Raw genomic sequence first — 24,810 nt, 5'->3', positions numbered from 1 at the left:
TCTGGTTACTTAAACAGTTTCAAGCCCATTTCACCATGCACGCATGTCTCCATTTTGTCCCAAACACAGTGTGAGATTTTGTCAAGTGTCCTATAAAATTGTGAGGAGCTCTGTTTACGGTTGTGAGTCATAGCCAATGGAAACTCCTGGGATGCTTTCCAAGGGCACTCAGCACCCCAGAGATTCGACTCTTCTTCCCTGTGGGGCCACATGGGGGTAGGGTCTAGCGGAGAATCACTGTACAAGGAGGGTGTCAACCGGGGAGTGTAGCCTCGTAAATGGCTTGGAGGCACGTGGGTCTGAGAGCTGCGGGTCCACAGTGTCTCCTGAAGACAGATCAGTAATTAGGCAGGATTTTCCCCATGTGAATCCACGCTGGGGCCTGGCAATCAGCATTCTTTTCTCAGGGCTTGCCGCCATCTGTTGTGAAATCCTTTCTAGAACTTGGCAGGGACTCCATGCCCAGCCTAGCATCCTATGATTTACGCGGTCTATTCTTGGAAAAGCGGAATATCCGCCCTTTCCCCATCTGAGGCACTTCTCTTTCTGTCCATGCTGCCTCGGGACCACTCCCACAGCTCGAGAACCTCATCTAGCGTTCCTTTAGTCTTGAATGTGACCCTCAGGGCCTGGGGACCAGCACTCACGTTCTTTGTTTCCTTCTGCAAGGTATAGGGCTTTTCCTACCCGGGTGACTGGGATCCCAATTCTGTCTCTGCTACTTACCCCTGTGTCACACCTTGGGCAAGTTTCTTATATGCAAAGTGGCATAATCGTAGCCCTCACCTCCCGGGGATAGTAAAGACTAAATGAATCGGTGTGCATAAAGCCCTTAGAACACGGCGCGCGGCACAAGTAAGCTCGTAGTGCAGATTTGTGCTATTTGTGCTGCTGGTCTCCTTGCTGGGGAGAGTGGGGGCAAATCTGAAAAGGCCAGGCTGGCCTGCAGCTTCTGGTCTAGTCTCCCTGCAACCTCCTTCCCAACCTGCAGACTGCTGTCATTTTTCCTTCTTGCTAGAACAGGGGTTAAAAAGCCCCCATTCGACTGTCTTTAGCTCTCTCCACACAGCACCTTCTCCTCCTCATCTTTGGATACAGGCCTTTCTTCCCTTCTCTTGTACACTTTCTGGTGCACATCAGAAGCCACTGTGCAGCCACCGGTGTCTTTTCTTTCTTATGGGGACAGTTCATTTTCTAAAACTTCGGTTTCCTTCCTGGAGTCTCCTTCTTTCTCAGAGTTGCTGTTAGGATGCTGGGCGGCATGAACACAGGGCCGAGTCCAGCAGTGACTCCAGGAGCGGCCTCAGTTCAAATCCGTCCTGCTTCTTTCTGGCTGCCCGAGCCTGGGAGAGTCTCCTAATTCTCTCGGCCCTTTCCATGTCTCGCGGTATGCCTGGGAGCCCTGAATGTGACACGGCCTGGAAAGCCACGTGTCAGACACAGAGTGAGCAGACAGCCAAGGAGACCAGCGAGGGCCGCTCCTATCAACTGACTACAGACTCACTCTGAACTTTTTGTTTCCAATTTTAGAAATCTTTCTTGTTAAAGACCGAAGTGTGTATTCAGCCCTCGCTTTTCTTTCCTTCCCCAAGCGCCACAGACAAGATAATGGTCTTCCTTTCACCATTATTATTACTTTTACTAATAATGATAGTGACGCGTGTACCCTGAACACCTACTATGTGCCCGCACTATCTGGAAATCTTTCTGAGCCCTGTCTCCCCTGGTCCCCATGACTGAGCTCAGAGGAAGTCAGCAGTTTTTGTTGTTGTTTTTATTCCGTTTTCTTTTCTTTTTTTTTTTTTTTTTAATGTTTACTTATTTTTTAGAGAGAGAGAGAGAAAAGGCAGGGAGGGACAGAAAGAGGGAGACAGTAGATATAAAGCGGGCTTTGCACTGACAGCAGAGAGCCTGATGCAGGGCTCGAACTCACAAACTGAGAGATCATGACCTGAGCCAAAGTCGGACGCTCAACCCACTGGACCACCCAGGCGCCCTTCCAAGGTTTCTGATAGATTCATTTTATTTATTTTTAAGAACCTAGTGTCTCCAGGTTCTCAATCACCAAATGCAAGCAGTTTGAACTCCCATCTTGAGTGACTTCAGAAGCAGAGCCCCAACCCCTCTTGTGTCCCTGCCTGGCTTTCTGGGTCCCCCGGGGAGGGGTATGATAGGGGCGTGCTGCCTGTGCAACCCTATGCCAGTGCAAGCCTCAGAGCTGGTCGCCTTTCACCTTGACACTTCTCACCAAAGTCAAGACCATGTAATAAATTCACAAGTGAAGAAATATACTTATTTTCCAAAGGTCAACCTCACAAGTTATCAAAGAGATGCAAATTAAAACAAGTTCCATTTCTTACTTATAAAATGGCAAAGATGAAAGTAATTATATGTTCAATCATTGGCGAAGGTGTGGTCGAAATGGGCACTGTCCCCTTCCATAGGGAGGGGTCGATAAATATTTACACAGAATGTGTAAAGATTATAATTTACTCATGAAACCAGTCATTCAACCCCTAGAAAAATATGCCAAGCACAGCACTGAACCTGCACAAATCTATTTGTGTACAAAGAGCCATTGCTGCACTGCTTTTCATGCTGAAAATGAGAAACCCAAATGTTCAACAATAAAAGATTAGTTAAAGAAATTGTGGTAGAGGCAAATGGAAAATATTTTTACTACCATGGGAACTAAGCAAGTATAATGTTGGGTGCAAAGAATTAAGAAGTACAAACTAGACTGGCCATAAATATCATTTCGAATTGAGATAAAATGTAGAGAAAGAAAACGGGTTAACTTTAGGTGGTGGGATTACAGGTAATTCTCATTTCTCTTTGTCATTGTATTTTTCAAATTTACTACAGACTATTACTTTTATCATTAGAAAATTACATATGTGTATTATTAGGCTTAATGATCTATCTATAGATCTCTTTATATGTGCTCACATGTATATATTTAATAGGGTCTAATGCTGCCTTCTGCACATCCTGAGGGGAGGAGCTGCTGTCCAGACAAGCCAAGCATAGGCCAGTCAGGGAAGTACCCTGGTTTCTATCAGTTTCCATGACGTGCCCCCCTTCAGTCTCTGGGACTCCATTTGGTGAATGAATGCCTTGCTTGTGAGCTCTTCTCTCTCAGGCATCCTGATCCAGAGACTCAGCAACTGAGACAGAGGCCAGAAGAAATCTCAATGCTCTTGACCTCTCCTGCACCATGGACCCTCGGGTGTCTACGAAGCCCACGGGATCCCTTCTCAGAATAATCATTTTAAAGGCATGCAAGAAAATACACAGGGTTTCAGGAGAAACCAGGCATTCCTTGAGCAGTAAGATACTAGGCCATGTGCTTCTCGGTTAATGCAAACCAAGGCTGGCTGAGATGGGGACTCATCCGAGGTCAGAGCCTGGACCCTCTGGCCTGGATCTGTCCCTCTGTGAGCTCCTCTCTCCCTCCCTCTGAATGACTGAGGGGCAATTAAAGTGCAGTTTTTTAGTCTTAACCTCCCTTTCTACCAGGCCCAGGAAATGACCCCTTGATCCTCACCATAAAGTTACAAGGTCAACTTCATTGTCTCCATATCCAGTTAAAGGAGATCATGCCCAGAGATGTCAGCACAGGTGGGCAAGATGGCCCCACCTCTAATATCCAGGGGGCTCCCGTGACCTGCTCTTGCCAATCAGAGCTCATCCAGGGCTTCTGTGGGACCAGCTGGGAAAGGGACAGAGGGAAGCTCAGAGGAAAGAGACTACGTGGGGGTGAGCCAAACCAGAAGAAAATGGAACTTAGGGAATGTAAGAAACTCTGAGAATACAGGACGTTGGTGGGTCCTTTGATCTAGCTGAGCCCGAAGCAGCTTCCTGACTTTTATAGTACCTGAGCCAACACACTATGTCTCCATTTCCCCTTTTTCTTTTTTCAGCCGGTTTGAATTGGATTCGATCACCTGCATTCAAATGTCCAACCTAAGTTAGGTATGGCTTCTCCCCATTTTACAGGTAGGGAAAACTGAGGCAGCCCAGGAGAATTAAATGGGTAGCAAGTGGTGGGGCCATGATCCGAGTTCTACTCTTTCTGGCCTCAAAGCCTTAAGCACGACACATGCGAGTCCAGATGAAGGCCAGATTCATTCCTCCTTGGAGGAGTTAGATCCTTTGGCCAAGAGCTCCCCTCATTGTTCTTGTGTGTCCCCCACCTGGGGCTCAAAACCCAGAAAGTCCAGAGGCTCAGAGCCACATGCCCACCTATCACAGCCACGCCCTCGGAGGCCTGGTCCTTCTGACACGTATCTCTTGGGGCTGCCCCCAGGGCAGGTAGTCGAAGTTCTTTCTATGTCCTCTTACCTGCACAGAGGACGCAGTTTGCCGCAAGAATCCCACAGGCACCTCTGGGGAGAAGGGGTGTAGGTGGGAACAGTTCAACATCCTCCCTGTCACCTCCTCCTCCCTCTCCTGCCAGACACCTCCCTGCCTTTGCCACAGCCCCCGGCTCACCTGTAAATCAGTACCTCATCGTCAGAGCAGTTGTACTGCAGCTGGTACATCTTCACGCGGGGCGCCGACTTGCTGACCGACCACTTGACCAGGGCCGAGGTGGTAGTCACATCAGACACGAGCACAGCCCGCTCCGGGGGGCTTTTGGGCGGCTCCCCGCCCCCACTGCCTCCCCCTCCCCGGCTGGTCTTGCTGGAGCCAGTGATGTCCGAGAGGCGGGACTTGGGGGGCGCCGTGCGGCTGGTGCTGTTGCTGACATGTGGCAGCTGGACGATGGACACCTCCACCATGGCCGTGGCCTCCCCGGCGGCGTTGGCGGCGATGCAGGTGAAGGCGCCGCTGTCCTGGGACGTGGTGATGAGGATGTCCAGGGTGCCGTTGTCGTACACGGCGGTCCTTGAGGAGTTCCCCACCAAGCGGTCGTCAGGGGCCACCCAGTGGATGAGGGGGCCGGGGTCCCCGATGGCCTTGCACTTGAGCGTGGCCGCCTGGCCCTCCAGAACCAGCAGCCTGTGCGTGTGCTGGGTGATGAGAGGCGGCTCGCACACAAACTCCTCCTCTCGCACGTGCCAGAAGTAGCGGCCCTTGAGGCCGCCGGGGGAGCCGCAGGTCTCCAGGTCGTCGTCCCGCTGGAGCCTCCGCAGCCAGAGCAGCTCACAGTTGCAGTGGAGCGGGTTCCCCCCAAAACTAAAGGACAAGGGTGGAGCAAAAGGCGTGGCAGTCAGGGCGGAGGCTTGGGAGCGGGCGAAGATGGGGTCCGGGGGCAACTTTTGCAGCCGGTTAGAGGTGAGGTCGAGGCGAGCCAGTTTCTGCAGGTCGGCAAATGTCCCCTCGGCAATGTGGTCCAGCAGGTTGTGGTCCAGGCTCAGCTGGTGCAGGTTGACCATGCGCCGCACGGAGCCCCAGGGCAGGCCGTGCAGGTTGTTGTAGGAGAGGTCCAGGTCCTCCAGTGTCAGCAGGAAGTCCTCGAAGGCCTCATCGGCGATGCCACCCAGCTGGTTGTTGTTGACGATGAGGTGCTGCAGGTTGACCAGGCCCCGCAGGGTGTCCTCCCCGAGGCTGGGCAGCCGGTTGCTGTCCAGGTGCAGGGAGCGGAGGCTCTCGAGGTCCAGGAAGGAGAAGGGCTGGATGTGGCTGATGGTGTTCCTGGACAGGGTCAGGTCCACCAGCCCCGTCATGTTGGCGAAGTCCTGGCGGCCGATGTGGATGATGAAGTTGCCACCCAGACGCAGCTCCACCGTCCGCCGGTCAATGTCAGGGGGCACGAAGAGCAACCCCTTGGAAGGGCAGAGGGTCCCCAGTGACTCAGACAGGTTCTGGCAGACACAGTACTTGGGGCAGGCGTCGACCACGGCAAACGCCATGCCAAACGCCAGCAGGCCACCAAGCAGGGTCTCCATGGTCTGGTCACTCAGGCCGTGGTGCCTAGAAGGGAGGGACACAAGGTCAGGGTCAAGAGGCCACTTCCTAATGCCCCACCAGAGCTTCACTGGTCACCCCAACCCCTGCCTTAGGGGGGCAGCAGAGAATGGCCTGTGCTCGTGCGAGGTCTAACCTCTTCTTCCAACCAGTCCCTTTCATACAGTTCCACTGCCCCCGCGCCCTTAGTTATCATCACCTTCTAACAGACTATTTAATTTACTTACTAATTATATTTATGGAATATTTCTTATCTCCCCCACGAGAATGTCAGCTCCACAGGGATAGATTACTTTGATCTGTTTTGTGAATTGCTGTATCCCACACGTCTAGCACAGTGTCTGGAACACAGTAGGCGCGCTATAAATGTGTGGAATGAATGGAGGGAAAAATCCATACCAGTGGTTCAAGTAATAATCATCAGATTTGAAAAGTGTGTTATGGATGTATCTTGAAGCAGTTTTACTTTCTTTTTGTTGTTGTTGTTTATTCATTCTTTTGATAGAGAGAGAGTGTGAGCGGGGAGCGGCAGAGAGAGAGGGAGACACAGAATCTGAAGCAGGCTCCAGGCTCTGGACTGACAGCAGAGCCCGACATGGGGCTCGAACTCACGGAGTGTGAGATCACGACCTGAGCTGAAGTCGGACGCTTAACCGACTGAGCCACCCAGGCGCCCCGCAGTGTTACTTTCTTAATTGGTTTAGACTTAGCATTCCTTAGGAACAAGGACATGGACAGGGAGAGAGCTGACCCCTGGAGAACTAGTTATTGGGGTTTTTGGGGAACTGGTTATAGGTAAGTTTCACCATGGAGAGTCCACACAGTAGATGAATCTTTGGGAAATGCAGAAGAGGGGTGAGACAGGAAGCAAAGGCATGAACTTCTTCTGTGCTGGGTCCTCTGGCCAGACCTTCAGGTACATCATCTCATTTGGGCTTTGGAAACATCTGTCATAAGGAAGGGCTTATCTGTGTATATAGATGAGAACTTGTCCACCGCTGAATAGCCTTCTTCAGGTGTTCACTCAAAAGTCACCTTCCCTCCCGATGCCCCACCCTGACGTGCACATCCCTTTTCCTTACTTTGTATTTTCTCCTTGAAACTGATCACAATCTAACCTCCTGTCTATTTATTTTACCTACTTGTCTTGTTTAATGCTTGTCTTCTGCACTGGCAACAGAGCCCCAAGATGTAGGGGCTTGTTTTTATTCACCACTACATACTCAAAGGCCGAAAGTAGTGCCTGGCACATAGTCTGTGCTTCTGCATGAATGGATATCTAGGGAAGGAAGAAATGGCCTTTGACTCAGGTCTTTGTGCTTCCAAATCTTAGAGTTTTCTCACTACTCCATGTTGTACTAGCTGTGGCTCCATTTATGTAGTGCTGAAAACATCAATGGAGTTGGACTTTTGAAAATCCCTGCACACGGGTTGTGTAGCCTCACGCAGACCAGCGCTCTCAAACTGCCTTCTAGCAGTGCAGGCTAGGGTTCTGCAAGAAAGGCATTCTAAGGCCACCGAGTTGGGGACACATTGCCTGCTCTCTCTTGCTCTCGCAAAAGCTCTATATGCGTTAGCAAGTGCAGAAAGGTTGAGAAATTCTGCTGCAGTAAAGAAAATAGATTAATGTTTAATTCTACATTGCTTTGCCTTTTTTAGCTAAAGATACTCTTTTTGGAGAGCAATGATCATTAATATCTTGAGGAAGTAGGGCTCCATAGCTCCCAGTTTGAGAAGCCCAGACACAGAAAAAACAGCCAGCTGATTTGAAAGGCTGTATGGTAAATTTAAAAACCTACTCCAATTAGATATTACTTTATTGTGAAGATGTGAATTTCATTATTGTGTCTATTTCAGGGTAAATCTCCCACCTAAGACCCTTCAAGGGCCAAAGACTTAATCTATATTCCATCTGGAGAGTGTTGTTTCTGCTCAGCGCTGTCCAAAAGAAATGTAATTTACTAGCCATAAATGTAATTTAAATGTTCTAGCAGACATATACAGAGTAAAAAATAAAAAGATGAAATAAATTTTGATAATATATTTTATTTAAACCACTATATTCAAAATATTATTTCACATGTAATCAATACATACAATTATTAACAAGATATTTAACATTCTTTTATTTGCACTAAGTCTTTAAAATTGGGTGTGTATTTAATACTTAGAGCACATTTTAAGTGCTCACTAGCCATATGTGGCTATTGGCTACCATATTGGACAGTGTTGTTGGAGCAGGTGTTGGCTAACTATAGCCAAGGGCCGAATCCAGCCTGCCACCTGTTTATGGAAATAAAGTTTTATTAGAACATGGTCATGTTCAATTCATTTACATATTATCTATGGCTATGTCTTGTGTGTGTGTGTGTGTGTGCGTGTGTGTGCGTGCGTGCGTGTGGGCACACACTACAGTGGCAAAGGTGAGTAGTTGCAGCAGATATAATGTGGCCAGCAAAGCCTAGAATATGTATTGTCTTGCCCTTTACAGAAAATGTTTGCCAATATCTGTTGTAGAGGATTTTTTCCCCCTCTTCATCTTCTTCATTACAATCACCCTCATCAAGCCTTTGCCAACACGCCTAATTCCACACAGTTCTGCTCTGGGTTTCCATGAGCAGCCATCCACCCTGCCAGTCCCTGCTTTAACAGACCTGAGGGGTTATCATCCGACCCTGAACCAGGTCTCGCCAGAGACATCCAGCCCAGAGGTGTCTGCATGTGAAAGATTTCCACCTGCCACCTTCCCTGTGCTCAAATGAGCTCGGGCTTTCTAGGTTCATACTTAGCTGGAGTCTGATAAAACAAACAGGAATCTTCTCCATCTGCGCTGACCCTCTTCTTATATTTTTAGCACAAGAACAAATCTTTGCAAGGGCTGGTTCTGGCCACTACCCTAGTTTATCTCTTACCACCCTCTGTTCCATCGCTCTTCTTTTCCCAGCTAGGCTCAACGTCTCTCACTTATAAATGCCATGCTTGATCTTCCTCCAGGACTTCCAACATGCTCTGGTTTCTTCCTGGCCTCTCTCCCTAACTCCACTCCTGCCTGGCCAAGTTCCTATTCTACCTCCGGGTCTCAGCTTCAACACCACCTACTCCAGGAAGCCTCTCCACAACCTCAACCAAATTAAACCCTTCTGCTATGTGCTCCTTATTCTATGCTTGTCCTACATACATGCTCACTGCACTTTTCATTATAATTCCTTAATTACTCAGCTATCTGCCTTCATAGACCGTAAACTCCAAAAGACAGGGACTTTACCTATCTTGTCCTCCAGTGCCTTGCACACACCCAACTCATCGTAAGTGCCCCGTAAATATCAATTAAATGAATGAATGAAGTACAGTACTGAGCAAAGCCAGTTTCTGGCATTGTCACTGAGGTTCCGAGGTCTGTATTAACACTGTTTAGGGTTCATTTGGTTAGTCAGCTGAGAAGACTATCTTTATGGAGAGGTGCAGTCACGGCAGAAACTTCAGAAACAACTTCTGGCAACCAACAGCTGCACTGCCCAGCATGACTCACCATGGTCATGGAGTCAGGTAGTCCATATGTCTCTGGCTGTTGTGTCTGCTCAAGTAGAGGTGAACAGTACCCCTTATACCCACTGGGGATCCAGGGACAGCCACACCCAAGGATGTCCCTCCTTGGTTAAGTTGGAGGCATGCATGTGTGCATGTGTAGAGAGGGGGGTAGTGTGCTGAAAGCCTATGGTCCCAAGAGAAAGGCTTCCTCTTTATAAGCTCTTGTCAGTAAACACTGAAGTGACCCGAGGCTAAGCAGCACTTCCAACATTTACACAACACGGCGTACATAGGAAGTGGTAATGTCTGTCAGGTTCCTATGAGTCCAGGGCCAAGCCTGCTGGTGGCCTGTGCTAGATCTCTTTGATTTGCCCCTCTAGATCCTTCCTTTACCCTCTCTGACCCTGCCCTGTGCCCTAGAAGGCTTGCTGTCTGGGCTGCATCAGTGCAATGTGGACAGACCACCCCATCCTACGGCATCCTCTGGGCCTGCCCATCCTTGGTCCTGTCACCTGCCCTCTGATAGAGGGTGGCAGTGGCCCCAAGCAGGGAAGCCCCAGGCACTTTGGGATGTGCACCCTGCACAGGGCCCATTGTTTCAGACAGTTTTGTCTTTGTAAATTATGTTAACCAAACCTTATTTTTAAAAAGTTTGTTAAGGATTAACAAGTGTCTAATGAATTCAAATTTGTGACATAATAGAGCTGGGTAAATATATTTTAAGTAATCAGCATGGAAGCTTACTGACAGAGAAGGTGACTATTGAATCTTAATTAAAATTGTATTCCAAGAACCATCACTTATAATACTCCCATAGCCCAACAAAAAGCAGCTTAAACCCCAAGTCGGGAGGGAGGAAAGGGGAGCGTGTGGATGCGCGTAATTAGCGCACCCCCAGAGTGAGGGCTCCCTCTCCTGAGCAGGGATTTGAGCTGGAAGGAGCCACTAGGTCCCTCTAAGCATGTCCGGATGGGGCAGGTGGCAGAGGGGAGCTAAGAGAGGGAGAGATTAGGAGTAGAGATTTGGTTTCAGGAACAAAGGAGTGAGCGGATGAAAGCAGTCAGGAGGGGCTATGGGATTATTTGTCAGCAAAGCTGAGAGAGGTGCACGGGGATCAGAAGCCAGGCAGTGACATGGATGCTGGTATCAAATGTCAGCATCAGCCTTCATGCAGAGGAATCTATCTGCAGAGGAGCAAGAGCTCATCTGCTCAGAATGTCTATGAGCCTGGGCCTGGGGAGGGGAGAGGAGGGGAAGAGAGGGAGGGGCGGGGCAGGGGCTGCCTGGAGACGCAGACAGAGGACCCAGGAGAGGAGGAGAAACACTCTACCCAGGACCGGCAGTCCCCGCAAGAATCTGCACAACTCTGGGCAGGAACAATGTCTCCTCCCTGCCTGGGTTTCTTCGGGTGGTTTTCCCAGCAACTCTGCAAGGTGAGTGTTGCCCCTGGTCCCTAAGGTATTCCTGTGCAATTAGGAACAGGTGTCCTTGCAGGGCATTTGTAGGGCCCCTTCGCTGGATAACCTTGTGCAGGAGACAACCCACCCTCCCGTACCTTGTGGCCTCAAGTATTGCTATCCCCATTTTAACCACTGGGACTTGAGGTTCAAAGAGGTTTGGGCCGGCCCAAACTCTCCCAGCTACCCCGAGAAAAGCCATGGTTTGAACTGAGGACTGTCAGGCTCTAGGCTGTCCTTGGAGTGGAGCAGGTCCCTCCAGAGGCTTCCATGTGCCTGGTGTACATAGAGAATCCTGCTGCTGCCACTATGGGATTGCTTAGTAACCTGTGACGGCCCAGCTGTTTGACTAAATTGGGGCTCTTGTGTTTCCTGCTTAGGGATGGTGTTCCCAGAGGCAGAGCCCTAACTGGCTCAGAAAGACCCACCTGTCAGGCTTCACGGCAGTGGGTCTCTCTCACACACACACACACACACACACACACACACACACAGAGGATGCACATGCGCACGCACACATACACACATGCATGCACACGCTTAAATATACTGGCAATAAATATAGCGTGTGGAACTAGGCTGATGGTTTGTAATCAGAATCTCCAGATGGGATTTTATATTTAAAACAAAAGGGAAAAAGAAAGATGAGGGCTGAAATCAGAAAACTAATGGACATGGCGGCAGAAACGGAAAGTTCCTGTTCCTTCCCTTGATGGTGAGACCACAGACTTTCCTCCCCACTCCCTCCGGCCCCTGGGCCCTGCCTCCCTGTCAGAACCACCTCGAGCTGTTCCAGACAGAAGAGGCAACATTTAGCAGATGGCTGGCACGATATATGTGATATCTCTCCACCCTGATTTCCATTTAAAAGATACCTTAGCAACCAGCCAAGGAGCCACCCGCCCCTGGAGCCTGTAAATCAAGTAAGATGCCTGCCTCGGCTTCAGGTAAAAAGAAATGGCCCCTCCAGGGTGCTCCCAGCCAGGAAAGTGTGAATTAATAAAAGTGGGAGGGGTTCGGATCTGTCAGGAGAGGCCGCTGCTTGCACCTTCTTCCCAGACTCCCCCTCCTGGGGCACCTGCTGCTCCCCATAAATCATACCACTCCAGGCGAGCCCTGGAGGGACTTGCTCTGGAGCAAGGGATGGGGAAAGGAAACCTGACTTCCAGACAAGAGCTGATGGGGCTGCTTTTTTTTTTTTTTTGGCCTAGGAGTTGGCAGGTGGTGGCCCTGCCCCCAGCCCCGCGTTTGGCTCCAGTGCGAGGCTTTCAAGCCCTGTCAGCCCCATCTCCAACAACTCTACCTCCCAGGCCCTCAGGAAAACAGACCGGGGCTTCTTCTAAGGAGAAGAAAAATGAGTTAGCATTAGAGAGCTGATTTCCCAAACCCCCTCTCTGATGCTGCCCTGTAGAGAGATCCTTCTAGAATCCTTAGAAAGAGAGGAGGGAGCAAGCTTAAGGAGTATGTGCTGGAGAGAGAGAGCTGAGACCTCAGAGTGCCCAGTCTGAAGGGAAAGGCAGCGTCTTTGACCTCAGGCAGCACCGCCTGTTTTGATGTTGGAGTCACAGCTTCTGGTGTGAAGGGGGGAAGGGGAGAGAAAGAGAGAGGAGAGAGAGAGAGAGAGAGAGAGAGAGAGAGAGAAAGCCAAATCCCAAGGGAGCCCCTCCGAAGGTCCTAGTTTTTTGGCTACAGAAAGACACTCACGCAGGATGGGCAAAATCCTTTGCCGCGCTGTCCCCAAGCAAACCTATGGAGGCAGAGGCCACATCCGGAACCCCCAAAGTTCTGCACAAACTACGTTTAAAATGCGGTCTGCGATAGCACGGGCAACGGGAACAGAAGAGGGAAATAATGTCTCAAACATCAAAAGGGCAGAATGAGCCCATTTAGGCTCTGTTTAAACTTCTATTGTGCAAGATAAGCAGTTGTTAGCATAAGTAAGTTATTAAGCTCAGAACCGCTTCCTCTCTGTTCTCAATGACAGCATTATGCCTCCGTGTTAATGCATCCATGATAGCTTTTATTGTGTTGCAATGTAATTACGTGTTTCTCTGTCTCATACTCCGTTCACCTGGGAACCCCTTCTTGGCAGGGACCATATTTTGTTCAGTTCTGAATCCTCAGGAGCAAGCTCAGTACCTGGCCCAGAGCAGGCATGTGGGACATGCTTGATGAGAGAATGAATGAGTGGTGGACTGAATGAATGAGTGCTCTAGCATGACCAGCTGAACCCCGGGGCACCTTTGCCACCCCGTCCATTTTGATTTGTTGATGCTGGAGAAGCGATGCCCCAGAGGGGAGCTTCCAACCAATGCTTCCCCATGAGAGGATACATACCTCGGCTCCTCCCCTCCTGGGGCGGGATGATGCTGAGGCACGTTCTTCCGTCCCCTAGTGGTCCCGGGTGAGCCCCAGATGCCCTTTGCTGCCACCTGCTCTTCTCACCCGATACTGGCTGTCTTCCCTTCCCCCTCTCACCTCCTACTCCTTTTCCTGGGTGTCCTGACGCCACCAGACAAATAAGGCACTTACATTCAAATCCTTGTTTTGGGTCCACTTCTGGGGAACCCAGCTCGAGGCAAACTCCTTAGTGATTACTCTCATATATAAGGTACCAGCTGAGCTTGGGCCGCTGTGGAAATGTCAGCTACATGGAAATAAAAAATGATACGAAAATCACACACGTTCTCGTCAATGAGACACACACACACACACACACACACACACACATACACGTAAAACTAGCAACTTGGTGAAGGAAGAAGATCTTAGCTCCCACACAAAGGACTGGCGGTAACGGTTGAAGGGCACCTGTCTTCTACCCAGCGTGTTCACGGCCAGCCCTCTGGTCTCAAGACCCGTGCGAGCCACTGTGTGAAGGAGCGTGGATGACGGAGGCCCATGTGTGGACGCGTGTGGCGTGTGGATGCCGGGGTTGGAACGTGAACGGAGGGGTGTGTGTGTGCGGGAACTGGCATGTCTGACTGATCAGGCGCCTGCAGGCGCCTCGTGTGTGAGTGAGGGGGTGCTGCATGAATGGAGGTGAGCGAGTGAGTGAGGGAACGGGTGTGTTTGCCTGAATGGAGGGCTGTGTGGGTGAAGGAGGGCCTGCTTTTAGGAACGGGGGCCTGGATGTGAATCAGGCTGCCTGTGAGCCGATGGCACGCGAGGCAGGGAGAGGGAGCAAGCTTGTTTGTCCGGCTTTGATGGAAACAAATGCTGTTTTGCTGCCGTGTCGTCCACCGCAAATGTGCTCCTCTCCGTGGCTGCCGGTGATCTGTCCCTGCCTACGGGACACAGACAGCCCACAGGGCTGGCAGCTCCCAGCATCAGTTTAGGCCTCGACCTCCCTCCCTGTTCTTGCTTGTCAGCCTCTATTCCAGCCCTCGGGTGAGTGTGTGGGAGCTCTGGTCTCACACAGAGAGATTTTTGCTTTTGATTCAGTCCTGACTTTCGAGATGTTTTCTCTAAAATACCCCGTGCCCCCATTCCAAACGCTTTTTTGGATTCTATCACCTGAAGACTCACACAAGGGTCCTGCTCTGGGAAGCTGGGTGGACCACCCCTTTTGTACCTCAGAGGGAGAATATGGAGGGTATGGATCCACAGGGATGCCTTTCCGGGCACCAGGGCCTGTCTGGTCCTCTCTCCTTGCTCAAAGCCTCCCCACCACAAATTCATGTCCAAGGACCCAGTCCCTGCCATTTTAACCCTTTAATCCTTCCCTGCTGTAAATCACAGAGCACCCCTGGGTTCACAGCACCCTGCCCCCAAGAGCCCTGACCTTTCCCTGGTCCCCACACTCCGGGAGCAACCTCCTTGTGTGGTCCTCTCTGGGACTGGGCTAATGAAAGGAGCAGTGGGGTGGATAATTCAAAACGGCAGATAATCCAAAACTCATTTCCATTTGGCTAGGGAAGGTTCACACTATGATTTACTCTCCTCATTATGTTTGGCTCAGGCTAAAATTAAAATTGGCTTTTCTTCTTCAAGCCATCCAGGCTACAGGGTAGGCAATGACTGGATAGCATTAAAGTTCACTCCAGCTGGAGAACATAATTTAGGGTCGATATCTGATGAGGATATCAGACTTGAAGGTCACTAGAGGTAGAAGTTAAATCGCCCTCCTCAGACTGAGGCTCCCTGAGGGCAGGGCTGTGTCTCCCCCTCAGACTGGAGCTCCTGAAGTCAGGGCTGTGTCTCCCCCCTCAGACTGGGGATCCCTGAGTCAGGACTGTATCTCTCCCTCAGACTGGGCTCCCTGAGGGCAGGGCTATGTTTTCCCCTCAGACTGGTGCTTCCATAGGCCAGGGCTGTGTCTCCCCCCTCAGACTGGGGCTCCCTGAGGGCAAGGTAATATCTCCCTCCTCAGACTGGGTTTCCTGAGGGAAGGGCTGTGTCTCCCCCTCAGACTGGGGCTACCTGAGTCAGGACTGTATCTCTCCCACAGACTGGGGATCCCTGAAGGCAGGGCTGTGTCTCCTCCTTCAGACGGGTTTGCTGAGGCAGGGCTGTGTCTTCCCCTCAGACTGGGTCTCCCTGAGGGCAGGGCTGTGTCTCACCCTCAGACTGGGGCTCCCTAAGGGCAGGGCTGTGTCTCACCCTCAGACTGGGGCTCCCTGAGGGCAGGGCTGTGTCTCCCCCCTCAGACTGGGCTCCCTGAGGGCAAGGCTGTGTCTCCCCCCTCAGACTGGGCTCCCTGAGGGCAGGGCTATGTTTTCCCCTCAGACTGGTGCTTCCATAGGCCAGGGCTGTGTCTCCCCCCCTCAGACTGAGTCTCCCTGAGGGCAGGGCTGTCTCTCCCCCTCAGACTGGGGCTCCCTGAGGGCAGAGCTGTGTCTCCTCCTTCAGACTGGGGTTTGCTGAGGCAGGGCTGTGTCACTCCTCAGACTGGGGCTCTTTGAGGACAGGGCTGTGTCTCCCCCTCAGACTGGGGCTCCCTGAGTCAGGACTGTATCTCTCCCACAGACTGGGGTTCCCTGAGGGCAGGGCTGTGTCTCCCCTCCTCAGACTGGGTTTCCTGAGGGCAGGGCTATGTTTAGTGTCTCTATCCCAAGCATCTGCTCACAGTTCTGTCTCTGGGACTTGAAGCTAGCCTTAGCATTATCCTTCTGTTCCCTCTATAGCCCTTCTCCTCACCCCAGTCTTGGGGGCTCAGGTGAAGGCCAGACCTCCAAGAAGCAGCCCTGCCTGGTGGGTAGGCAGCTGGGGTTCAGCCGGGCAGCCCCGGGCAGAGTATCACTCAAGTTCACAGGCTACTCTGAGAAGGTCTCATTACAAAGGCCTGTGGTTATTACCCTGCCCTGTTATTATGCATTCACCAGGACATCAAGCATGGCATATTTAATCTCAGGCTTCTAATAACACCTCTGATTATTAAAACAGAAAGAATTTAGACAATCAAATTGGCTTCTTGATAGGAGGGTTTTTCTTTTTTTTTTTTTTTTGCCTGTTTCATCTTGCCTGTTTGTGGTGGCAGGGACAGGCCTGCCCCCTGCAAGGAGGAACATGGGTATAGAGTATCCCATGTTCACCTCCAAGGTCTGTCTGGTCTTTCCTTGAACTTGGAACAGAATCCTCAGCTGATGACCAACCTCGACTTATAAAGTGACACACAAAAGCAAGAGGACTTCTTAGTCAGGGCTACTTTTGCTGTCTTATAACCCCCACAATTTCCCTAGCAGACAGAAGGCCTAAGAAAAAGCCATAAGAGAAAAAAGGCTTCCTCCCACTTTGTAATAAGGGAATGGAACAAGGTCCTCCTGCCTGTCCCTTCGTTACAATGCTCTCCTGTGTCCTCCCAGTTCTGGGGACAAGGGGCAGGGACACATTATCCCTCAGAGTCCTTGGAGGAAACGGCCGACAGAGTCTAAGGGCTGCCTGAAGGGAGTTTAGTGAAGGGACGATGTACGGGGTGTGGACAGGGTTAGGGGAGACTTGGAAGGGTGGTGTAGCACCCAGGGACTGGCAACAGAGAGGATTTTACCCTTTTGTCCCCCAGGCCTGAAGGGGTAAAGGCAGAGGACAGTTTTAGGAATGTGTTACAGCCATGGGAGAAGAGTCGGGCAACAGGAGTTGTGGGGCTTGTGTAGAGGACACATTCACTGACAAACTGCAGCCTGGGACGGAGCGGGCCCAAGAAGGAAGGGCCTCTCTCCCATGCTGCCCTCTCACCGCCTGCTGGTACCTTCCAGCAGCCAAACTCAGGAAGCCAGAGAACAAGGGGGCCTGCGTGAAGCTGCCACACAGGTCAGCCTCCCCGGCCACAGGGCAGGGCTGTGGAGAGTGTACTTGGAGGCGCAGATAGAAAATTATCTACACTCAGAAAGAGTGCCCTTCTCTCCTGTCAACTTTCCCAATGAGTTGGCAGATAATAAGGCCATTTGGAAGTGGAAGAAAAACAAGGAGGAAGCAGGAGGAGGGCGGGAAAAGGAGGAAGAGGAGAGAGAGAAGAGATTAATCCATTGGAAGCAATAAACCGCACAGATTCAAGGGCAGTAAATATGAATTCAATTTGGTTTTGCCATTTACAGTGCCGGCCGTCTTAAGCGCTGACAGGCTGATCAGATAAAAGTCACTGTCGCCACCAGGACGGCACATTTAAATTTTTATTGCAAACACCAGGCTCCATTACCCTGGGATTTGCTCTCTGCATTCCTAATATTGTCTTTCTTCGTGTTGGAATGTGAGCGTCCTGACTCCCACGTAAGACTAGAGGAGCAGGAATAGCGTGGTGCAGGGTTTCCGAGCCCCGCGTCCCCATCCTGGCCCTGCCTGGGACCCTCAGCAAGCCCCTTCTCTTCCTTGTGCCTCAGTTTCCTCATCTGGGCAATTTGGTTCTGTGTGTGTGTGTGTGTGTGTGTGTGTGTGTGTGTGTATGTGTTGAAGGGGTCATCTATTCAAGTCCATTTCTAGCCCATTGGATGAGATTTCGGGTGGGGGCAATGAAGACTCGGGCCACACGATCACCCCAGCCCCTCAAGCGTGGGAAAAGAAAGTCTCCTCTTTGTCTTCAAGTCTGAAAGCCCCACAAAGTTTCTCTTTTTCCTTTTTTCTTTTTCAGTTTACAGACTCATCTCTCCCTTCCCTTTATCTCCTTTTTCCTCCTGTCCCCCTTTCTCTCCATGACCTTCCATCCTTCCCCATTTCCCTCTGTCTCTGCCAATCTTCTTTGTCCTCTCCTTCTTCTCTCCTTTGTCCTCTTCCCCGGAGACTATCTGGAGTGGAGATCTGGAACACTGCAGCCAATTCCTCCCTCCTACGATGCTCTACCCCACCCCGACTCCCCCAGACAGGGGACCTGATTGACTCAGCAGCAGGGACTCCGTCATTTAATCAGGCTTCTGCTGAGTACCTGCTGGGACGTGGGCATGCAGGACATGGGAGTGGACAGAACTGGACAGGACATCACCCCTCTGCTCAGGAGGAGCTTAAAAATAACTACCTAGATAACTGTAATCCAGCGGGGTTGGGGGGGCAGTGTTTACAGAGGGTCTGGTGAGTCTGGCTCCTTCTACACATTTTCTCCTTTAAACCATTTGACAGTGTAATACTACTTTCCCATTTTACAGATGGAGAAGCTGAGGTTCAGGACGCTGACAAAGCTTGCTCAATGAATTAAGACAAAGGCAAGAGGTAGAGCTGGACTCCCAACCCAGATAAACCCTACCCCACCACGGACAACACCGATCTCAAGATAGAAGGATGGCAAAATGCAATGGGAATTCTTCAGAAGACATTCCTCCTAACTAGGGCAATGGGACACTTCTGGAAGAAGGTAGCACTGATTGTGGCCTTACATGATAGGTGGTAGTATTTCAGCAGCTAGGGATGGTTGTCTTAATGAGAACATTCTAGAAGAACACAGATTCAAGGTGTTGTGGTAGTCGAACACAGCTGACTAATTACAGAAATTTTTTTTTTTAAGGAAAGATCCTTTTGGAGGTCCCGGTTTGAGAAGTGCTGTCTTAAAAAGCTTGACCTAGAAGCAAGGTGACTAGTGGTAAGCATACAGACTCTCAGTCAAGCCACCTCATGCACTTGAATCCTGACTCTTACTAGCATGTGATCATGGGCAACTGGCTTGACCTCTCAGTGTCTTGGTTTCCTTGTCTGTGAAACTGGATAATTTCACAGAGTTGTGAAGATTAGCTAGGTCACTCCGTGTAAAACACACTTAAGCAGAGCTGAGCCCATAGTGAAATCGCAAAACCGGGTCACCCATTATGATTCTTATTCTGTGACTGTCTTTAAGTCACAACTGGCTGTTCTCAAAAGCGTCTTTGGTAAAGAATGGATTTGGGATTGCCACTGAAATAGAAAGCTAAAACGTAAAACATATTCTAGAATTCTGCACACCCAGGGATCTCTGCCGCTAGCGGAAGAAATTCTGTTGTTGTAGGTCACGTGGGTAGAAGTTAATGCAAGTAAAGCTGGGGTCAGGAAGCAACGCTTGAAATCTTCCTCCAAACTGGCTGCTCCCATTCCAGGGTCAGGCTTGGGGGTAGTTTGGGCATAGGATGCCTCTAGGCCCAGAGAAGAGGCTGAGATTTTTCTAAATTTTATTTATTTTTTTTGTACTGGGAGTATTTTCTGCTCACTCGCTGTGCCGGCCACAGAAAAGGAGGACCTTCCACTCCCTCTCTCTGATCGCTTCCAGTTTGTTAGTAAACTCCTTCTCTACCCTGCTTCTTACTACCAATGGCCGCTGGCACAGCTGCTGTGTGCTACGCTCATTACACTTCTGTCACTTAGGTTATGTGTATTTAGTGGGCAAAATCATTAGCACCTATAAATATTTATTGAGCACCTGCTGTGCTGGGCTCCATACAGAGTCTGAATAAATAGTTCCTCTCTGTTCTCTAGGAGACTGCAATCTATTAAAGGCCAGATAGACCCAGCCACGAGGGAAGAGGGAGAGGTGTAGGGGGCAGCTGACAGATGATAGAAGCAAAATCGGCCCTGCCTACCTCCCCAAACTCAAACTCACAGAAAAGCAGAGCTGTGTCTCCCTCCTCAGACTGGGGCTCCCTGAGGACAGGGCTCTGTCTCCCCCCTCAGACTGGGGTTTGCTGAGGGCAGGGCTGTGTCTCCCCCCTCAGACTGGGGCTACCTGAGGACAGGGCTATGTCTCCCCCTCAGACTAGGGCTCCCTGAGGCACGGCTGTGTCTGCCCTCAGACTGGGGCTCCCTGAGGGCAGGGCTGTGTCTCCTCCTTCAGACTATGGCTCCCTGAGGGCAGAGCTGTGTCTCCGCTCAGACTGGGGTCCTTGAGGCAGGGCTTGTCTCCCCCTCAGACTGGGACTCCCTGAGGGCAGGGCTGTCTTCCCCCTCAGACTGGGGCTCCCTGAGGGCAGGGCTGTCTCCCCCTCAGACTGGGGTTCCCTGAGGGCAGGGCTGTGTCTCCTCCCTCAGACTGGGGTCCCTGAGGACAGGGCTCTGTCTCCTCCCTCAGAATGGGGTTTGCTGAGGCAGGGCTGTGTCTCCCCCTCAGACTGGGGTCCCTGAGGACAGGGCTGTGTCTCCTCCCTCAGACTGGGCTCCCTGAGGACAAGGCTCTGTCTCCCCCCTCAGACTGGGGTTTGCCTGAGGGCAGGGCTGTGTCTCCCCCTCAGACTGGGCTCCCTGAGGGCAGGGCTGTGTTTCCCCCTCAGACTGGGTTCCCTGAGGGCAGGGCTGTGTCTCCCCCTCAGACTGGGGTCCCTGCAATAGGGCTGTGTCTCCCCTGATGCTCCTTGAAGACAGAGCTGTCTCTCCTCAGACTGGGGGTCCTTGGTAACAAAGTCTTCTATTTCTTCACCATGAGAGTACTTCTTCAGGAACACTCTATTTATACTTCTTCTTTGCAAGGGACAAACCCCCCCCCCCCCCACTGAACTTCTCATTAACTTCAGGCTAAGCACACTCCCACCCTGTGGCTCAGCTTCTCCTGTGTAAAGATGGGCCCTCATTAGCTTTAAAGGTGCTGTGTTGTAATGATGTTGGGCACAGACTCAGGAGTGAGCCTCACCCCAGTCTCTCTTCTTCCTCCAAACTTGGCTGCCTTTTGCCTCACCATAGGCACAGCTATCAGTGTGTGGTCCTGTCTTCTACCTCCACTAAGTGGGGGAACTAGGTTTCAAGAACATTTTAAAAGCTTGCCCCCAAACCTCTATTCTTCTGTGAACTTCGCAGGCTAAACACCTTGCAATTGGCTTCAGCAATTCTGGCTCTTCAAATGTAGATGGAATCATCACCATCTCATGGTGAACATTTGTCCACTGTTAACTACCTGCTAACCATTTTATGCTTTAACCTCTCACCCTTCCACTCACACCTTGTGGGGAGCATGGTAAATAACCCTTATTTTACAGATGAGGCACATGAGGCTCGGAGAGGTGTTCACTGGTCCCTCTGGGCCCTCAGAGAGCTTTGTGGGCATCATCGGTCTTGGGACTTTAGAACTGACCACCTATGTTCTCCAGGAGAGTCAACCAATGAAACATACAGAAGGCTCTAGTCAAACATCACTCAGGGTCACTTTATTGTCGAGCATTCCATGGACAGGGAATGGGGAGCTCACCCCAGAGTTTCAGGGTGAGGAGGCCCCACCCTGACATGTCTAAGGTCAGGGTGCTCCCAGGGTTAGAGCATAAGCAGGTGAGACACCAGGGGGCTGGGTGCCCCTGGGCAGTGTCCTTCACACTGGTGTGTGAATGCCTCCTCTTATTCACAATAATCACATGGCCTCGGGATTCAGGGGGCTTACTGATTTGGGGTAGGGGCTCACAATTTTCTGCTATCAATGGAAGAAACAGGATCAGGGCTTGGCTCAGGCAGTGAGGTTCTTGTCTCTCCACAACCCCTGGGGTTTAGTGAGCTCAGCAAGCAAGTGCTCCCCTCCAGAGAGGTAATGGGAAAGTCCAGTTGGACAGTTGGGAGGGCAATCAAATCAACCAGGTCTTCCTTGATGCCCAGTGCTGTGCTCTTCCTCCAAGGAGTGACAGTACAGAGACTCCTGGGTGTCCTCTAATATCCATTCTCTCCTTCTTCCCCAGTAAGAAGCCCCAAGTCTTATTTGCCTTAGGGGCCATGCAAAATAAAGACTACATTTCCCAGCCTCCCTTGTACCTAGGTGTGGTCACATGACCAAGTTCTAGCCAATGGGCTGTAAATAAACCGGTAGGCGGTATTGTAGAGGTTTCCTTAAAGAAAAGGCATAGCCTTCTTTACACTTCTCTCTTTCCTAACAACTGGAAAGTAGATGCACAGACAGACCTGAGTACCTATCTTGATCCAGCAGTTGGATTATTTTGTTGAGGATACAAAACAAGAAAATAGAAGGAACCTGGGTACCATGGTTCCACCACATAGCCCTGGACTCCCTGCAGGTTTTCTTTTTAAGTCATCTTTCCCTTCAGTGGTGCTGGGAGAAGGAAGGACTGTCCTCTTCTATCTCCTTGTCCCACCACCCACCTCTGCGCACATCAATGCCCCCATCCCTAACTCTGTGCTCACCCTTCTCAGGCGGGAACCATCTCCACACCAGCCTCTTACCTACCAAGAGCCCTGCATCCCCCTGCTAGTTCCTGGACACCTGAGATGCTCATTAGTGTTGCAAGCTCCTGGCCCATCAAAGTCACATGTCAGGAGAGAGGAGCGAAGGCGGGTGACATTTGTTGGTATTTTCAACTCGGGTGAAAAGAAACAAATTGCACTGGAGTTAAATGTCAAAGGCCCCTGAGCATATTGCAAGGGAGGGAGGGGCATTTCCTCATGGGGACAGACTCGTCTGTGTCCCCGAATATGTGTGCTTGGGATATGCAACTGTGTCAGAAGCCTGCAAGGAAGGCCCAGTGGGTGGTGTTTGTCAATGTCCAGCTGCATCCCACTGCAGGCAGACTGGGCAATCCCCAAGTGAGGACACTTATTCATCATCCATCCATTCATCCAGAGAGTATTTACTGAGCACTCACTCTGTATAAAATACTGCAGTAGGTGCTAAGGGACACCCAGCAATGAAACAAATATGGCTGGTCCCCAACTCCTGAGAATGGTCTTTAGAGAGTACAGAAGGTGTATAAAGATCTAATGTAAGAAGAAAATGGCCATCATCGTTAGGGGTGCTGTGTTCTTTTCGGTTCTCAGAAAATGGATGAGGAAAGATAACCAGGGAAGAATTTCAGAGGCTTTGCTATGAGGCCTGAAGGATGCACAACACTTAGACGTGCATAGATGTGAGTTGAAGGTCCTATCCACCTCAAAGATAGCATCAAGGCATGTCCACCCACATTACTCTTAGCTTTACTATCATTGCTCCCTCTAAACAAGAGGGAAGTGCCCCCGAGGGAACCAGATACATGTGACATAATCTAGCACAGGAAGGGTTTCTGGGACCTGTGAACTTATTCAAAGTGTGTGCTGAATTTTGTGTGACCATGCATTTTTCTGGGAAGAGCATCCACAGCTTTCATCAGATTCTCTAAGGTGAAGGCGACTTCCCCCAAAGTTGAACCCCCATTCTAGAAGCTGGTGAGAAATAAGGCTTCACTGAATCTCAGACCATTACTTGTCTGACTGTATCTGCTTCATGAAGGGAGGTTGGAGATTTCCAGATATGCTCTTCCTGCACAAGTTCTAATTCCTGAGACCTACATTATGTGACTTACCTAAGAGGCTAAACCAGCCTCAGCTTGGGGTTGGAGGGGTCACTAGGTGGTAGAAAACTCAGGGGAAGAGCAAGTCATGTTCTTCCCCAAGAAAGAAGCATCCTCTGCTTACGTCTGGCCCTGCAGTGATTGAATTATCAGCCTTTTCACTTAATGAGCATCTCTCTGGACCGGCCACGAGGCCTATGTTGGGGAGACCAGACATTTCATTACCAGAATTCAGTGGTGCAGTGTTGATCCTGGTTTCCTGACAATTATGAGAAAGAGCCAGAGTGCCAAGCAGCATGCTTTTGTGAACGTCACCTTGTTCAAAACATACAGGCTCTTTTCCACTCCCCAGTCACATGTGCAGCTCTTAAGTGACCAGGGGAGGCAAGAAGTCCCTTGTAGGAGAACCCAAAGTACAAGAGGAAGGCGTTTTTGGGATGCGCCCTTGGGCCTGGGCTGCTCTGGCTGCAGACAGATGATGAGACATATCACTGATTCTTTCCATACTAAAAATTAGTAACTCCACAGGCTGCCGGTAGACAACCTTCCAAGGACAATCACTCTTTCATTTTGTCATTTCCAAGGGTACCTCTCCCAGTGAAAACAATATTATAGACACCTCAAATCACCATAGAGATCATCATTATTTTCCCTCCTACATAAGGAGAAACAGAAGCACAGGAAAAAGGCTGAACACATTGTTAAAAACTCTGAGAAGACTTCCAAAGGGTCCAGTCTTCTGGGAAGTCTTCAGTGAAAGTCTTCTGGAAACAGAAGGCAGGGCACAGACCAGAACTCCTATGTAATGTCAGTACATGTCAGACAGTACAGGACAGCCTATTTACCATTTATGGTAGCAGCTATTCTCAAGGGCAGAGTCATAGCTGGTCAACATCACAGGTCCAAGGAAGACCACATCCTGGGTCAACCATGCCATTTATTTGCTCCCATGATCCTGCTGACACCCCAAGCTAGCAAGGATCTATAATTAGCCACAGCTGTCAAAGCCATAATAGCCAATGGTATCAGTAGTCAAGACGATAACACCACTCCCTATCAGGTGAACTCTGGAATATAAGTAGACAAAGTGTGTCACCGTCAGACACGATTATCCGGTGTCTCTCTTCCCTGGCCATGAGTCCCAAGGAGACTGTGTGTTTTAGATGGTGAGGCTATAGGAAGACAGAACCATTAGAGGCCTGGATCTTTATGGCCCACATGGAGGATGGTCGTTCTGAAGAGTCACTCAGGCCCCCCATGGATTTTGTGAGGATGAG

The 24,810-nt window shown here is 50.5% G+C and overlaps 1 protein-coding gene across 1 annotated transcript in view; it reads right to left on the bottom strand.

Annotated features, from left to right (window-relative positions):
* The window catches only part of LRFN2 (leucine rich repeat and fibronectin type III domain containing 2), a 179,086-nt gene that overhangs the window by 34,206 nt on the left and 120,070 nt on the right, over positions 1 to 24,810 (bottom strand). Inside the window, exon 2 of the mRNA XM_027057814.2 lies at positions 4,495 to 5,919. Coding sequence (XP_026913615.1) covers positions 4,495 to 5,894 — 1,400 coding nt within the window. The 5' untranslated portion in view covers positions 5,895 to 5,919. The remainder of the gene's footprint in view (positions 1 to 4,494; positions 5,920 to 24,810) is intronic.

The sequence above is a fragment of the Acinonyx jubatus genome, chromosome B2 (genome assembly GCF_027475565.1).
Source record: "Acinonyx jubatus isolate Ajub_Pintada_27869175 chromosome B2, VMU_Ajub_asm_v1.0, whole genome shotgun sequence".
NCBI classification, from domain to species: Eukaryota; Metazoa; Chordata; class Mammalia; order Carnivora; family Felidae; genus Acinonyx; species Acinonyx jubatus.
Note: the sequence above shows the minus strand (reverse complement) of the source record. Positions and strands in the feature narration are given on the sequence as shown.